Source organism: Caretta caretta, chromosome 7 (assembly GCF_965140235.1).
Source record: "Caretta caretta isolate rCarCar2 chromosome 7, rCarCar1.hap1, whole genome shotgun sequence".
Taxonomy (NCBI): domain Eukaryota; kingdom Metazoa; phylum Chordata; order Testudines; family Cheloniidae; genus Caretta; species Caretta caretta.
In genome coordinates, this window is record NC_134212.1 from 126,993,807 (window position 1) to 127,012,189 (window position 18,383).

General features: G+C 45.0%; 1 protein-coding gene across 14 annotated transcripts in view; it reads left to right on the forward strand.

The window, feature by feature from the left end:
- Positions 1-18,383, forward strand: part of ALDH18A1 (aldehyde dehydrogenase 18 family member A1) — a 131,638-nt gene that overhangs the window by 40,943 nt on the left and 72,312 nt on the right. For 13 of the 14 annotated variants that reach the window (XM_048858660.2, XM_048858654.2, XM_048858658.2 and 10 more), the window contains 5 exons: positions 11,408-11,631; positions 13,376-13,525; positions 13,632-13,736; positions 16,860-17,018; positions 17,526-17,616. In XM_048858660.2, coding sequence (XP_048714617.1) covers positions 11,408-11,631; positions 13,376-13,525; positions 13,632-13,736; positions 16,860-17,018; positions 17,526-17,616 — 729 coding nt within the window. The remainder of the gene's footprint in view (positions 1-11,407; positions 11,632-13,375; positions 13,526-13,631; positions 13,737-16,859; positions 17,019-17,525; positions 17,617-18,383) is intronic. The other variant, XM_048858651.2, reaches the window with a different exon arrangement.

Sequence of the window (18,383 nt, forward strand, 5' to 3'; positions counted from 1 at the left end):
ATCTTTTCCTCCTTGCTACAGGTTTCCACACCCTCAGTAGGTAACACAATCACACACCTTCATGCTCTCCTTGTGCCCTGGCTAGGATCTCACCCTGATTAGACAGAGTTGCTCCACCCTTTCCAACAACACACTAGCAACAGGCAAAATACAAGCACCAGAATTGTCTGGTCTCGGGGATTTTACATAGACCCTAACTGGATGCGACCTAGTTACAGGGCCATTCTCCCGAGCAGACAGAAACTTAGGACCCTTCCCTTCCTGGGCTTTAGCTGAATCCAGAACCAGCTCTGAGACAACTGCACGACCCTCAACCATCACAGGCTGAAAGGCCCGTTCTGTTTGCTCCACAGACCAAGAAGAGCCGGACACACTTTCTCCTTTACCAGACACACAGGTTGGGATCTCATTCCCTTTGTCCCAGCACACAAGGCTGGTCACAGACAACTGCTTGGAGATCAGGGTAGCTCCCTCCATAGGCAAGTCAATACCCCTGACAGACAGAGACCCATTTCCTTCACTGTCCCAATTCTCCACCCAGCTAACAGGTAAGGTCCAGGGACTCTCATCTTCCACTCTCCTCGCCTCCCCACACTGCTGACTGGACACAGCCATCAGATCACAAGGCTGCCTAGGCTCATCCAAACTTTCCTTACCAAGCACCTTGCCACTCCCTACAGATCCCCTGCCCTGCCTGTGTCTCCCCCCACTCAGCTGGGGTCTCAGCTCCCACTGTGCTCAGCACTGCCCTTGCTGTCCCAGTGGGGGCAGGCCACTGCTTTCCTCAATGCATCAGAGCCAGCAAGAGTCCCCACTCTTGTGTGCAAGGGGGCAGGGAGCATCTCTCTGTCCCACCCAGCCCCAGGGGTCTGGTTACAGGCAGGCAGGTAGCCTGAGCCTAGCGGCTCCTCCCTGCTGCCAGCCAGGTCATCTGCATTTTCACTGACCATTCCCTCTCCGCCGATTGGTTCCCTGGATTCAAATTCAAACCCTTGGCAGTTACAGGAGCAGGGCCTGGATCCTGTCCCAAAGAGACACAGTCACCCCACAACAGGGTCTCGCAGCTGGTGTCCTGGGGCACCCCAACGACCAGCCAGCCCCACTCCTCCTGGGTCTGCACAGGGATCTGGGCCATAGGGAAGGCGAGGGGCTTCGTCCCTGGGACCCTCACCCAGCTCACACAGCCCCTCAGCATCTGAGGCTGCACCACCCAGGGTCTGACACCAGTTCTCTCTGTCCCAGGATCTTGCCACCCCAGGAATGTCTCCCCATTGACCATCACCTTCCGCTCCCACTGGGGGTCCGAGGGGCCTGGCCCCAGGAAACTCCACACAGACATATAGGTTGGGGTCAGGAGTGGGAGCCTGTCCACCTCCCCACCCATCTGGCTGATGGAGTCTATGGCCTTGGGACCCAGCAAGGGAGCTAGACACCGGGGCTTTTCCGCAGGGTCCCCTTGGTTCAAATCGCCAGCCTGCTCAAAGGCAGTGAGGTGGGCATCCACCCCCCCCCCTTAACTAGGGGCAGCAATTTAGTCTCGAGGTTCCCTGCGGAACTGGCCCCCCGGGATCTATCCCCACTCACCCCGGGGAGGTCCCCTAGGCCTCTCCGCTCCACCATCGCCAGTTCATGCTGCTGCTGCTTCTGCAGCTCTTTCTTGGGCTCTCGCTGTCTCCCACGGTCCTCTTGCTCTCTCGGACTCAGCTCCAATCCCGTCCGTCTCGATCCCCCGATGGGGAACCCGATCGTGAAGACCCTCGTCTGGTCGGGGACAGGAGTCTTGGCGATGCCTGGCTCCCACTCCAGCTGCTCCCAGATCCTGCTATAGCCCCAGTTGGGGTCAGGAATCTGTTCCTTAGAGCGGTCATCCTCCTCCAGCTGCACGATTAACACTGCTTTGGTGAACTTTCCAACGCTCAACCCTCTCTTTTTGCACAGGGTTACAATGTCCTTCTTAAGGAGACGGGGACAGGCCATCACTCTGCTCCTCCCAAGTTGTTGTGGACTCACAGGCCCGTGTGTTCTCAGCTCCCCACGGTTTCCAGGGAGAACCCCTAGTGTGCCAGCCCTTCTCGAGGTCACCACCTCTTTGCCAGGGTCGAGCTGCAGACTCCTCCGCCCCTTGGACTGCTCGCTGCAATCCCCAGGGGAACCCTGTTACTGCAAAAGTCCTTCTCTCTCCCTGGGCCAAGCTGCAGGCTCCTCCGCCCCTGAGACTGCTCACTGCAGTCCCCAGGGGGACCCCATTACTGCACAGTCCTTCTCGCTGGTCACACACTCCCAGGGGTTAACCGCCCCCCGAAACCGCTCCTCTCTGAGCCTTCAGCAGGCCTGGTCCTCGGCAATCCCCCTTCGTGTTACTGCTCCCCAGTCACTTACTGCAGGAAGCGCCATCCACGGGGTGCAGTACATCCCACCGCTGCCACCAGTTGTCACGGAGTCCCTGGGCGATGCTCTGGAACTGCTCCCCATGAAGCCAGTCAGGACTCTGGGGCAGTCGCCTTTCTGTGAGCAGCCTGTCTTCAGGACACACAGCTCACACAGCTTCCACCTTCCTGGGTCTGACCTCGGAGCATTCAGCATCCTCTGCCCCTCCGTGCGCTTCCCCCAGCGAGTCCGCTCAGGCGGGGCTCCTGGGGAAGCCAGAGGGTCCGGCACCCCAACTTCGCAGTCAGACGTGACTCTCAGCCAGCCAGTAAAACAGAAGGTTTATTAGACGACAGGAACATGGTCTAAAACAGAGCTTGCAGGTGCAGAGAACGGGACCCCTCAGCTGGGTCCATTTTGGGGGCAGTGAGCCAGACAACCACGTCTGCACTTCACTCCATGTCCCAGCCAGCCCCAAACTGAAACTCCCTCCAGCCCCTCCTCCTCTGGGCTTTGTTCCTTTCCCGGGCCAGGAGGGCACCTGATTCCTTTGTTCTCCAACCCTTCAGCTTTCACCTTGCAGGGGGGGAAGGGCCCAGGCCATCAGTTGCCAGGAAACAGGGTGTTGGCCATTCTCTGTGTCCAGACCCCTGCACACACCTGCCCTCTAGGGCTCTGCAATGATCATACACCCTTACCCCACCACCTACATACTTAAGAACTGCATAGGGGAAACTGAGGCACCCCCACAATATTCGGAGGAAACATTAAGAACAGGCCCACTTCGTCACACGAAGACTGTCCAGAAGGGTTGCAGGATGTATCTTGTCCTCCTATGAAACCTCATGGGTTCATCCCCTCTGAGGGTAACTGTTCACTTCATTAGGACTCAGTCTATCTCTGTAGCCCTCCTTAAAAATTTACCTATTTCAGACATTTTCAGGGCAGCCACTTGGTCTTTTGCCATACACTTTTTACCAGCATTATGCTCTGATGCCTGCTTCCAGAGCTGACATGACTTTTGGTGATGCCATCCTGTGATCCATACTGAATCCACTTCCTCAGCATTCTCTCCATGATGTAGGTACTGCTTGGGAGTCTTGTTACGTGGAGCACCCATAGTATTTGCAGAGGGAGAGGTTATTTATCTTGTACAGTAACTTGAATTATTCACGATATAGAATCATAGAATCATAGAATATAAGGGTTGGAAGGGACCCCAGAAGGTCATCTAGTCCAACCCCCTGCTCAAAGCAGGACCAATTCCCAGTTAAATCATCCCAGCCAGGGCTTTGTCAAGCCTGACCTTAAAAACCTCTAAGGAAGGAGATTCTACCACCTCCCTAGGTAACGCATTCCAGTGTTTCACCACCCTCATAGTGAAAAAGTTTTTCCTAATATCCAATCTAAACCTCCCCCACTGCAGCTTGAGACCATTACTCCTCGTTCTGTCATCTGATACCATTGAGAACAGTCTAGAGCCATCCTCTTTGGAACCCCCTTTCAGGTAGTTGAAAACAGCTATCAAAGACACACATATGTCCCTACAGATGCTCCAGTATGCTCTGCCTCAGAGTTGTATTGGACTTTCATGGTTGAGAAGGAATTTGAGTTGTGAAGGGTCCACCCCTCCTTGTATACCCTTGTACCACAGCATGAGACTGCCTAAGTGCAGGCGTGGACCTGCAGACATTGCTGACTAAAATCTTTCATCAAGAGTTCATGGGGGGTGCACACATCCTGATGTGGAGCACCCATAGACACACACAGATCTGGAACTCAAGTTATTGTACAAGGTAAATAACCTGTCCTTCTACTTGAGGGATGGGAATTGATTGCAGTGAGGCAGTTTGAACCCCTAACTAAAAATGGGTATTGGAGGGTGTGAGGCCCAAATTTACTTGGAGCGAAGATCAAAATTCTTCTTAGAAACTTGGACACCTGGAAGTAAGTCCAGAGGTAGTGGCTAGAGATATTAAGCCATTTACTCTATCGGTCACAGTTCTATTGTGGACCAGATCAGTTGACTGATACTTCCAAGATGTAGTCCTTCAATTTTCACAGAATCCACCAACCTCAGAAAGGGGAGAAAGCATGGAGTGCTGGCTCCCTCTACTGCTAACCACTGCATGCATGCTGTGGTTAACTGCTTACTCCAACACAGACCAGTCACAACACTCCAACTCCTTGAGGTCACTTGAGCGTGTGTGAGGCATTTGAGACTGCATACTGATGGTTTTGAAGAAAACTTGAGACATCAGTGCTCAGTAGCCTTGCCAACTAGAGCCTGCTGAGTCAACAGGGGTGGGATGAATACTTGGTCTGTGTGTGAGTAGTGCTTTCCCCCCCCTCACCCAAGTCTTTCAGGTATGAACAATTAATATCTAAAATGGTAGCTTATCCTCAACTGCCCTCACTTCTTGTCTGTTGCGGCTCCGCTGACTCCAGTAGTGCAACATTAAATGTAGTGCATATATTTAAAGTGCTAAAACTCTCTAATAGTTACTGTGCCAGGGCAACACCTCCTGGCTGCTCTGGGAATTAGCGCCTTCCAAGTCTGATGCCCCCTTCTGCTACTCATTCGTGCATCCTGCCATCTCTCTCTGCAGCTCAGAATGCTCTCTCTTCATGGCTTGGCCCTCCAGCCAGGTTACTATAGTCTTCACCTTCCAGGGTATCAAAGTCCCATTGGACAGTGATCCCAGTCCATGCCGCTTCCCCCTGTGACTGATAGGGGAACCTGGGCCGGCCCTCTACTCTGGGTTCCAGTTCAGGGACGCTCTCTGATTAGCAACTGTGGTCTGTTTCCTCTCAGACCCTGTTGCTCTTTCCCTGGACTCCTTTCTGCATCTTCTGCTTCCCCCTTTGCTGGGTTTAGCAGCCAAGACTCTCTCCTGCCAGGGAGTGGCTGCAGGCTACTTTAACTCTGTAGCCCCAAACATACCTTTCTTCTCCTAGGGTGTGACTGCTGCCAACTTCCTGGCTTTATATCAGCCCCACTTGTGTGTTCTTTTCTGGGTCCATCTTCAATTGGCCTTTCAATCGTTGACTCTCCCCCAGGTGCAGCTTTTTCAGCAAACTAACCTAATTTAATCTGCTCTGCCTTATGTGGGGTGAACACCCCATCAACTTTACCCATAGAAATGCTGTGAATTATCCCTTAACAGCACTGACCTAAAGAGGAGCTAACATTGCCCAACTGCCAGTATTCAATGTTTGACTGAATATCAGAAACGTCTCTTATATTCTAGCAGCAGGCTGGACATAAAAGCTGCAGTGAGTGCCTCTCCTGCAGTGCTGCTGGTCCTGTTCAACAGGGCATATTTGGAAGGCAAGGAAGATGCTGAGAGAGTTTTTCTCCTGGTACAATTTGATGGAAGAGCTACTTAGATGCCCATACCAATTTCCCCCTGTATGCAGTGAGAATTCCTGAAACTAATTGGAATTACAGGAGGAATGTGTGGATGGTTCAAAGCCCCACATCATCAGAAATGTGCTTCAGTGGTGTAACCTCTGACCTAACTTTCTTCCCTGTGCTGGCCAGGACACAATCAGAATAGATAAGTTTGCATAGGGATAGCGGAGCTAGGTGAGCCGTTCACGCTTTGCCTGAAATCCTCAGAGTTCTCTACTGCAATCAAAAAATGCTGCTTCCTTCTCAGAGGGCGAAACTGCTTGGGAATACTTCAGACTAGATACTGATTGACATAACTGATACAACAACAAGGGCTCCCTGATGTTCTCAGGACCGGCCTAGAGGGTTAGCCAAGAAGGTCTGTATTTGTCTTGTACAGTGCTGAGAACACTGTCAACTTTTACCTGCTTCAGCCCTTCCTGGCTTATGTTGTGTGGTATGCAGTGTCATTCTGTTACCCTGAAAATCAACAAAATTGGGCAGGGGAGTGGAACCCCACTCAATCCTTTATCTGTCTTTTTGTATAGAGGGCTAATAACCTTTGAACGAGAGCCCTAGGAAGATACAGGTACAGTTGCGTTTTCTTTCTCTTCTTTCCCAAGTAAGAAGCAGAATATGTAGAGGACCATGCAGCATTTTTCTATGCAGCCTTCTAGAATAATTAACTCACTAAGATGGTCTGGGAGTCTATGGTGATGGAGAAATGCATTTAACTATGGCCTAGAGAAATTATTAACTAAGCTTCTCTTATCTCCTGTAGTAAGATTTTCTGACCCATCCTCTCCTCCAGACAGAGAGAAAGTGAATCCAAAATATCCATTTAATTTGAAATTGGATGACTTATTGTGTGAAACACTGAAAATGCCACATTTTGCCCCTTTGATTTTCTTGCAGTCATTTCAAGTTTGATCAGGAGACCACACTCAATTTCCTGACTCTTGGGAAAAGGGCTACTGGATCTTTAAGGATTAGACAAGTTGCCATAATCACTGTTGTACCACTTAAACCAGCAGTTTTCAAACTTCATTGCACTGCTGTCCCCTTCTGACAACAAAAATTAATACATGTCCTCAGGAGCGGGGACGGAAGCCTGGGCCCGCCCAAGCCCTGCCACCCCCGGGGGGGGGGGGGGGGGGCGATAGCCAAAGTTTGAGCCCCACCACTTTGGGGTGGGGGTGCAAAGCCAAAGCCCAAGGAGTATTCAGCCCCAGGTATGGGGCCTGTAACGTGAGCCCTGCTGCCCAGGCTGAAGCCCGTTTGGCTTCAGCCCCGGGTGGCAGGGCTTGGGCTTTGGTTCCAGACCCCAGCAAGTCTAACACCAGCTCTGGTGACCCAATTAAAATGGGGTTCTGACCCACCTTGGGGTCTCGATCCACAGTTTAAGAACCCCTGACTTAACCTTATGATGGCACTTTCAGCACGAAGCTAGAAGGCATTGCATCAGGTTCATTACTAACTTAGAGGGAAGAATGCTCACCATTCCTGCAGTGCCTTTGTTTGTTCCTTAGACTTATCCAAAGTTTGATTCCAGTTACTACAGTTTAGGACGGGGTGGGCAAACTATGGCCTGCGGGCTGGATCTGGCCTGTGAGCCGTTTTAAGCCAGTCTGCATGCTGGACCACGTGGTTCAGCCCCGCTCCGGGCAGGGTGCTGGGTTGGGGTTTTAAAAAAAAAATATTTGAAATTGACAACCTATGTTACGGATTATTATATTATATAATATATAATTTATATTAAAATTTAAATTGCATATAACAGTAATATTAACCAGTACACGTTTGCTGCCAAGTGTTAAAGAAAGTCAAACTGCTCAACTGGAGGAGGTCACTGGCTAAACACCTGAAACCAGAGTTTGTTGAAGTGCTAAACCAGCCTTTGACAGCACTAGCCTCTTCTGCAAGTGCAGAGAGAATATTTTTTTAATTTCATTTTATTCAGCTAGTTCAGCTCAATGATTAGTTCAATAAGAAACCAATTAGTAGCTGGAAAAGCTTGTTTTCCTCTTCCCATCTATGAATAAAAATAAGGTGTGAGGATGAGATTTGTTAGTTCTAAAATCTTGAAGGACATGGCGAACTGAAACAATCAGTTCAATTTACTAACTACAATGAATACTTCCTTTATTTCATAAATCAGTTAGTTTTAAATGCAAAACATTTTGATGAACTTTTCTTATATATCCATAAAGTAGTTTTAGTTAATTAAAAAAAAAATACTGGTTTTGTGCTTTTTTAGTTGATTTAAATTTCCTTCTGAATAGAACTTTACACAAATCACAAGTAAAACATTAATCATCTAGTAAATATGAAATGCATAATTCACCATTTTCTAACATAATAAATTAGGGCTGTCAAGTGATTAAAAATTAATTGCAATTAATCGCGTGATTAAAAAAATTAATCGCGATGTTAAACAATAGAGTACCATTTATTTAAACATTTTTGGATGTTTTCTACATTTTCAAATATATTGATTTCAGTTACAACACAGAATACAAAGTGTACAGTGTTTACTTTATATTTATTTTGTATTACAAGTGTTTGCACTGTAAGAAACAAAAGAAATAGTATTTTTCAGTTCACCTAATACAAGTACTGTAGTGCGATCTCTTTATCATGAAAGCTGAACCTACAAATGTAGATATATGTACAAAAACCCCTGCATTCAAAAACAAAACAATGTAAAAGAGCCTACAAGTTTTTAGAGCCTACAAGTCCAATCAGTCCTACTTCTTGTTCAGCCAATTGCTCAGACAAACAAGTTTGTTTACATTTCCAGCTTCTAGTTTACAGTGTCACCTGAAAGTGAGAACAGGCGTTTGCATAGCACTGCTGTAGCCGGTGTCACAAGATATGTATGTGCTAGATGTGCTAAAGATTCACATGTCCCTTCACGCTTCAACTATTCCAGAGGACATGCTTCCATGCTGATGACAGGTTCTGCTTGATAACAATCCAAGGCAGTGCGGACCGACGCATGTTCATTTTTATTATCTGAGTCCGATGCTATCAGCAGAAGACTGATTTTCTTTTTTGGTGGTTCGGATTCTGTAGTTTCCACATTGGAGTGTTGCTCTTTTAAGACTTTTGAAAGCATGCTCCACACCTCATCCTTCTCAGATTTTGGAAGGCACTTCAGATTCTTAAATCTTGGGTCGAGTGCTATAGCTATCTTCAGATATTTTACGTTGGTAACTTCTTTGCATTTTGTCAAATTTGCAGTGAAAGTGTTCTTAAAACAAGCAATATGTGCTGGGTTATCATCCGAGACTGCTATAACATAAAATATATGGCAGAAGGCGGGTAAAACCGAGCAGGAGACATACAATTCTCCCCCAAGAAGTTCAGTCATAAATTTAATTAACACATTTTTTTTAATAAGCGTCATCAGCATGGAAGTGTGTCGTCTGGAACGATGGCTGAAGCATGGAGAGCTGGACCAGCTCTAGGCACCAGCAAACCAGGCACGTGCTTGGGGCAACACATGTCCAGGGGTGGCATTCCGGCCACCTTTTTTTTTTTTTCTTGCTCAGGCAGCATTCCGGCGCTTGGGGCGGCAAAAAACCTAGGGCCGGCCCTGATGAAGAGGTATATGAATCTTTAGCTTATCTGGCACATATATATCTTGTGACACAGGCTACAACAGTGCCATGCGAATGCCTGTTCTCGCTTTCAGCTGACGTAATTAAGAAGGTTTCAGAGTAACAGCCGTGTTAATCTGTATTCGCAAAAAGAAAAGGAGTACTTGTGGCACCTTAGAGACTAACCAATTTATTTGAGCATAAGCTTTCGTGAGCTACAGCTCACTTCATCGGATGCATCCGATGAAGTGAGCTGTAGCTCACGAAAGCTTATGCTCAAATAAATTGGTTAGTCTCTTAGGTGCCACAAGTACTCCTTTTCTTTTTGTAATTAAGAAGTGGGCAGCATTATCTCCGGTAAATGTAAACAGACTTGTTTGTCTAAGCAATTCTCTAAACAAGAAGTAGGACTGAGTGGACTTGTAGGCTCTAAAATTTTTGTTTTTGAGTGAAGTTATGTAACAAAAGAAGCTACATTTGTAAGTTGCACTTTCATGATAAAGAGATTGCACTACAGTGCTTGTATGAGGTGAATTGAAAAATACTATTTCTTTTGTTTATAATTTTTACTGTGCAAATTTTTGCAATAAAAAATATAAATTGAGCACTGTACACTTCGTATTCTGTGTTGCAACAGAAATTGATATATTTGAAAATGTAGAAACATGCAAAAATATTTAATAAATTTCAGTTGGTATTCTATTGTTTAACAGTGCGATTAATCGTGATTATTTTTTTAATTATTAATTTTTGAGTTAACTGCGATTAATCGACAGCCCTGTGATAAATATAAAAATTAAGAAGATAAGTTTTGCTATTTAATTGCTTTAATAAATTAGTTTATCCACCTGGTTAGCAAAAAACAGTACCAAATTTAGTGCAAAGGCTATATTTAGTTGCAAATAAATGTATTTTAATGATTATCAACCAATGAGAATCAGTGTTTCTTTAGGAAATTAAAAAGGACAAATATGAAACATTAAAATTAATTACTTTAATTGCTTTGATTAAATCAGTCCACCCTGCCACATAGGATATGGGACAACCAGTTGCCAATGTTCAATTTGCAGCATTTGTCAAAGAAACTAATAGAACATTAGGAAAGGGATTGATAATAAAACAGTAAATATCATAATGCCACTATAAAATTCATGTTTTGCTGACACCTTGAATACGGTGTGCAGTTCTGGTTGCCCCATCTCAAAAAAAGATATACTGGATATGGAAAAGGTACAGAGAAGGGCAACAAAAATGATTGTGGGTATAGAACAGCTTTCATATGAGCAGAGATTAAAAAGACTGGGCCTATTCAGCTTGGAAAAGAGATGGCTAGGGGGTGCATGATAGAGGTCTATAAAATTGTGAATGGTATGAAGAAAGTGAATAAAGAAATGTTTTATTTACCCCTTCACAGCACAAGAACTAGGGGGTCACCAAATAAAATTAATGAGCAGCAGGTTTAAAACAGCAAAAGAGAGTACTTCACACAGTGCACAGTCAACCTGTGGAACTCATTGCCAAGGGATGTTCTGAAGGCGAAAAGTATAACTGGATTCAAAAAAGAACTAGATAAGTGATGGAGGATAAGTCCATCAATGGCTATTACACAAGATGGTCAGAAATGCAACCCCAATGCTCTGGGTGTCCCTAAGCCTCTCACTTCCAGATGTTGGGACTGGACGATTGCCCCTGTTCTTTTCATTCCCTCTGAAGCACCTGGCGTTGGCCACTGTTGGAAGACAGGATACTGGGCTAAATGGACCATTGGTCTGACCCAGTATGGGTCTTATACACTGCCCTAGCAATGGCTTGCATTCCTTCTTTCTCAGTCACTTGGAAACTGGATACGTTCCAGGGGCTCGGAAGTCAGAATATTGAGTGCACATTGTGGGATTTTAGGTTCAAGATGGGGTAATCTTGACAGATAAGGGGTTGGGGGAGGTCTGAACTAAGTGTTCAAAGTTGTGGGCTCAACATTTAGGAGTGTGGGATCTCTCCCTGTCTTTCATGTGGTGGTTGTTTGTTTTTTGTTTTTTAACCACAGATTTGCCTGTCCATAACCTGGTGTTAAGGAACGAATCTATCCGTTGCTGGAGCAACATCCCATTTATCACCATTCCCCTCAGTCGTACACATGGCAAGTCATTCGCACATCGCAGTGAGCTGAAACATGCTAAAAGGATTGTGGTGAAGCTGGGTAGTGCTGTTGTGACTCGAGGAGATGAGTGTGGATTGGCTCTTGGGCGGTTGGCATCTATTGTTGAGCAGGTAACTTTATGGCTAAAAAACCCAGTGCTCTTGCAAACTGGCTAGTCAATGTCTCCTTAAAGTTTGTATATTAAAACTTAGCAGGAGACTTTAACTGCAGCTTTTATCATCATGTGGCAAAACTGAGCTGTATGCAGAGGGGGAAGATGTAGTGAGGGAGACATGTGGCCTAATATACGTAGAGTGGTGCAAGAGGAGAACCTGCAGTATGCAGAAATAAATGTAGTGGGAGTTCCTGCCTTCAGCTGGAGGAGGAAGGGCCAATGGGAGAGAACATTTTGTCCTGGGATGAAGTTGGACGTGAGTATCTCTTGTTGCCACTTCTTTTGTTGAAAAATACCTGTGGAGTGTAATCCTAGTGAATAATGTTCTATCAGGGCTTCACTGCTGATGTTTAAATTGCTCTGTCTGACACCTGGATTACACAGTAACTTGCACTTGATACATATGAATGTATAATAATTGAGTTAAATAAAACTTATCCATATCCGGTTAAAATTCTGGTTAAAAAACTCTGCCAGTTGGCATCTAGTGAGTTGGTCCTACTTCTGCTACATTGATGACTCTTATCCTAATGGGCACTCTTCCCAGAATGCTGCAGTGCTTTGTGAATCCATCCCCTTTCTCAGTGCCTCACCCACTTGGCTTTTCGTTCTAGTGACATGAATTTAGTTAACATCTTCCCCTCCAAAAAGCTTAGCGTTAAAATGCAGTTACTTGGATTTATGTTGGGGATGCTTATGAAGATTGTGGAAGATTCCCATGGTCTGTTGGGAAAAGACTTGAGTAGGGTTTCTCCCCAGTGGCCTGTGCGATACTTCTCCTTGCCCATGAGCAGATGTGATATACTGGGTAACCCCACAAACCAGTCTGAGAGAAATGTTCCCCCAAGGTAATCTTAGCAAAAGGAAGGTAATAAGATAGACCCAAGAGGCAATTGGGTAGGAAGGCAGCACTGACATTTCAGTATCTGTACTAGAGTTCATGTACCAGTGAGTAGTAATGTCTTCTGCGTCCCTGGGATATATGCATGCTTACCTTTGGAAAAGCCTCTGAAGGCCTCTTTTATTTTACATGCACCAGGAATGGATGGGATCCATATAGTAATTTGCTTGTATTGCCTGAAATGAAACAGAAACCTAGCTGTAGAGGGACGGATCTCGTGTATACTTGATAGGTGTGTACAAAACCTTGTTGCATCAATGAAGTATATGGTACTTGATTTGTGAAAGGAACTACGAAGCCAGGTGCTAGGAGGTGGAGGGGGCAAAGCATGAAGTGTTTGCATGGTATAAGAGAAGACCGATTCTCTACATCTCAGATGTAGCATTGCTGTTTAAATATGAGCTGTGGGCATGGCTGGTCGATGATAAGTCTGGCAATAGGATATGGGCTGCTCGCCTCTAGACTCTGCTTAAAATCACACCAGCTTTGATGGTGGACAAACTGGCTGCCACCTGATGCCTGTCCTATGGCTTGATTAGTCCAGGTGCTTACATTAGAAAAATTGCTACCATGATGGGGTCAAGTATAGCAAGGGCCATACAGGTTCTCTCCTAGGAGCGGGGCATCTTACATTGTTACTTCCTTACTGTATATGTTCTTTGGATAAGCAGAAGACTTCAGTCTCCAGGAATTGATGAGGCACAAAATGCTCTTAAAATGTACAAAGAGGAAGAATGGAATCAGTAAGCTAGTAACTTTCCTGCTCTAGGGCCTGATCTTTGATTCTCCACACCTGTAGGTGTCAATGCTGCAGAATCAGGGTCGGGAAATGATGATAGTCACCAGTGGTGCTGTGGCTTTTGGAAAACAGCGATTGCGCCATGAGATCCTGCTTTCTCAAAGTGTGAGGCAGGCCCTGCATTCAGGACAGAACCAGCTAAAGGACATGGTGAGTGGCTGAGGTAGACATCTGCTCTTCTATTAGATGTTGGGCTGAGTCGGCTTATATCCCTTCCTGTCAATTGGCTGACAGCGATGTTCTCTAATCTTTGAAGGCTATTCCAGTCTTGGAGGCACGAGCCTGTGCAGCAGCTGGGCAGAGTGGATTGATGGCTCTCTATGAGGCCATGTTTACACAGTACAGCATTTGTGCAGCTCAGGTAAGGGACTGCGCTTTCCCCTGCCCTTGCCTGTGGATTGATACTTCAGTCCATCTTTTGGAACCAATCTTATTAATTCTAGAAGGACCTGTTCCATTCTACTCACTGTCTTCCTAGATTTCCATTGTAATTCCATTTCTGAGAGATTTAGAACTTGGTTTCAATGATATCCCACAAAGGAAATTGTTCTGGTAAATATCACTTAAATAAATTTTATGTTCTAGTTAAAGAAAAAACACATTTTTTGGCTGGCTTTGGACACTTTTTTAACCAATTGTGTATCCCAGACCACCTGGTTGGTGGCCCTACGATAAGCCAAAGAGATGGGGCTGAGGATCAGGAGTGAAGGTCTAAGGACTGAAAACTAGGGTTGTCAATTAATCGCAGTTAACTCAAGCAATTAATGCAAAAATAATTAACTAGATTAAAAAAAGTCACAATTCATCGCTGTTTTAATCGCATTGTTAATAATCGAATACCAATTATAAATATTTTTCATGTTTTTCTACATTTTCAAATATATTAGTTTCAATTACAACACAATAGAAAATGTATAGTGCTCACTTTATTACTTTTTATTATAAATATTTGCACGGTAAAAAGATAAACAAAAAATAGTATTTTTCAATTCACCTCATACAAGCACTATACTGCAATCTCTTTATCATGAAAGTGCAATTTACAAATGTAGAATTATTATTAGGGTTGTCAGTTACTTGCAGTTAACACATGCAATTAACTCAACAAAATAACACGTTTTTTTAACGAGGGTTAATCGCACACCTCTGGAGATAGGACTCTGTAGCGGCTGGGCAGGGAGGGAGGCACAGGCTGTGGCAGCAAGCAGGAGGTGGCCCGGGAACAAGAGACTCCGTAATATCCAGACCAGATGCTCGGATTAGTGAAATGCTTCGGAGCTGGTCTCACACCCCCATCCCTCGTGATAACTGCTGCTCCCACTTCCTCCCCCCGCCCCGCACCCATGGAGCCGCCTGGGCCAAGCTGCTCTAGACTGGGAGCCTGCCTCTTGACTGCTGTGCAGAGCGGGGGTAAGAGAGGCTGATGCTGGAGTGTCTCCCTTTCCCCACCTGTGTACCTACTCGCCGCTGAGCTGGAGTCAGGGAACAGGGGGAGCCTGTCAGCTGGTGTTGTTTCAGGAGCCATTGTTGCCAATGGCAGCTGCTGTTGGCTGAAAAAGCATTCAGGCTCCTGAGTGCTCTGCTTAAAGAGACAGTGCTTCCCCAGCACACACACCACACACACATTCGTTGTCCTCCAGCACGCTCGCTCGCGCTCTCCCTCCCTCCCACCCCCACTGCCCATCCCACACACTCTCACATCAAACCAAAATCTGAAATGGTGCCCATGGTGAGCCAGGAGGCACCAGAGGACTCTGGCAAGATGCAGCCCCCATGCAATAGCACAGAGCCCATTTTGAGCCGTATGCCAAGTGCTAGGCACCACAAGCTGCAGCAGAAGTAAGGATGGCAATACACCATATATGATGTCACCCTTACTTCTGATCGGCTGAACAGGAAGTAGGACTGAGTGGACTTGTAGACACTAAAGTTTGACATTGTTATATTTTTGTGTGCAGGGCAGGTATGTAAAAAAAAAATCCTACATTTGTAAGTTGCACTTTCAGGATAAAGAGATTGTACTACAGTACTTGTATGAAATGAATTAAAAAAATTTTTTTTCAGTACAAATATTTATCATCAAAAATAAGTGAACACTGTACACTTTGCATTCTGTTGTAATTGAAATCAATATATTTGAAATAGAAACTATCCAAAAATATTTAAATAAATGATATTCTATTATTATTTAACAGTGTAATTAAAACTGCAATTAGTTGCAACTATTTTTTTAATGTCCTGATTAATCGCAATTAATTTTTTTAATCATTTGACTGCAAACAAAATTAGAACTGTCAAGCTGAATATAAAACTCATATGAGAGAGAGAGAGAGAGAGAGAAATGTAAAAAGTGAGTCCTCAAATATGGACTCTCTGTTCATTAACATCTCTTCTGTTCCATATTGTATACACTTAGCCATGAGCCTCTTTTTTTTTTTTTTTTTTTTTTAAACTCATGTTGTAGTATTATTGTTTGAATTGTTGTACTCGGGTACTTGGAGAAGATCTTGCTATGAAGTACAATTATACTCTGCCTATATAAACATCTGTCTTGGGCTTTATACCACGGCTATCACCATGGTACCTGAGAACCTAATGTTACCTTCTCTCTCGGTAGATCTGCTCCCTGTATGTGTTCCATCATACAATATCTACTGAATTCACTGGCTAAAATATACTCGTCTTTGCACTGTCTTGAATATGAACACAACTGTCCTACTGTATATTTATAAGGATTAAATTAAGCTCCTTTTAAAATCATTGGACTCCTAAATTAAAATTCCAAAAACCTCTCCAATGTCTCACAGTGGATTCAGTTGTACTCAGTTCTCATAAGCACCCACTGTCAAAATAGAGATGGGGAAAAATCGCCTCCGCAGGTCATCGATAACTCCCATCCCCTTCTTTACTCAGCTGCCTCCCTACATGTCTGAAAGAAAAGATGGTGTTTGTAGCATGTCCAGAAGGTCAATGGAGCTAGGTTCTGGCAGACCAAGGGGGAAGTGAATTTCAGAGCTGAAGGGACATTGGAGAGTAAATAACCCACCAGCTTTACCTTCCTATTCAGAGGAAGGAAGCTCTAAATTAAGCCTCTCTGTTTATTGTATTTGTGGAGATATTGTATGGGAAGAAAGGGGGTGTCTCAAATAATCTGATCCCAGATGGTCTTGGGGCTTTAAAAGTCCTAACCAGAACCAGAACCTGCATGTGAGTTTCTCAGATTGTTTCGTAGAAACTTAGCCAGCCCATGTTATGATTTCTTGGGAAAAGGGCTATTGGGAGATAGCTGTGTATGTCTCATATTCTACAATAAATAATGGTCCAAAGAATTAAATTTCTCAACTATCCTCTGCACCCTTTAACTAACCCCTCTTGCTGCCATGGTGGCCTAGGGAGCCTTGACCGATCTGTTGTGGATGTCTCTTTACTTGCACACTTGGTGGCTGCAGATCAAATTCTTGTTCAGAGTCTTTCTCCTTTTCAGATTTTAGTCACCAATTTGGATTTCCATGATGAACAGAAGCGTCGGAATTTAAATGGGACATTACATGAGCTGCTGCGGATGAACATTGTCCCTATTATTAACACCAATGATGCTGTTGTTCCACCTCCAGAACCAAACAGTGATCTTCAGGGGGTAAATGTGGGTAAAGTATTACAGTGGGTGGATCCTGCTATTGGACCTGCTAGAGCATGAATGCATGACTCACTAACACTGTAATAACCTGGATATCCTGGAGTGACCAACAGGGGAAATGGAAAATGTAAGCATAGAAAAAACAGATTGGTGCTGGGATCTGAAAGTCCATACCATTAAGCGGAATGGTATGGACAGAGGAATTAGGGAATGGGTACTGACATGGCTTGCTTTTGACAAGGTGCATTGATTTGGATGGGGAACAGACACTAGCATGGCTTGCTTTTTGCAGAGCACAGACTGATTTGGATAGGATATTACTGCTTGTTTACTGAATGCTAACATTGTGCTCGACTCCATACAAAGATTCCACCCCATAGAGCGCACAGCATAATATGGACAAAGCAGTACAGAGGGGTCTGTTAGTACTGATACTTGTTCACTGTAGGGCGCAGTCAATGTTTGCTAGCTTCTCTCTCCTGCTGGTGTTGCTGACCTTTCTATGTATTTCAGGTTATTAGTGTTAAGGATAATGATAGTCTGGCAGCACGATTGGCTGTAGAAATGAAGACTGATCTCCTGATTGTTCTCTCAGATGTAGAAGGTATGTGATTTACACATTTGCCTGTGGTTAAATCAACAATTTCTACCCTGTGACATGGTGCTGGGCAAAGGGTTGCAGATTCAGCTCTCTGTCACGCCTGCTCCTCGTTAGGGGAACAAATTAGAGCGGGTTGGAGGTAACCTGGCCCTAATTGGGGAGGCAGAGACAGCTGCTACCTAAGTAGCCTGGGGCTGCATAAAAGCCTCAGGGGAAGGAAGCCAGGGGAGAGCAAGAGGAAAGGGAAAAAGCAGGGAATGGAAGCAGCTCTCCCCTGCCTGCAGATGGTGAAGGGTTACTTGTACATGGTGAAACGGTGGTGGGAACAAGCCTGAGAATAAAGTGCACCAGTGGTTAAAAAGCCACGGTCTCAGAGTGACTTTGTGAGCCTAGCAGAGGCAGAAGCTAAGGGGGCCCTGCCACACGCTGCTATTTACCCCCATAAAACCTAAAACCAACGACAAACATGTCTAAGACCAATTTATTCACTTGTATGTCGTATATTTTTCCATCTTTTTTTTTTTTTGGTCTGTATATGGTCTCCTTTAGATTGTAAACTCTTCAGAGCTAAGACAAAAACTTCTCTCTGCAACAAGAGCTGCAAAATAAAATTTGGGCACTGGATAAATAGCAATTTTTGGCAAAAGGTTGTTTTCCCCTTCAGGTCACACGAACAGTGGTGGCAACCTACATTCTAATTTTGTAACTCTCTGAAACAAAGCAATCAAATGTGCTAAGACGTTTTTAGTAAGCCCCCACTGCTGTCTGTC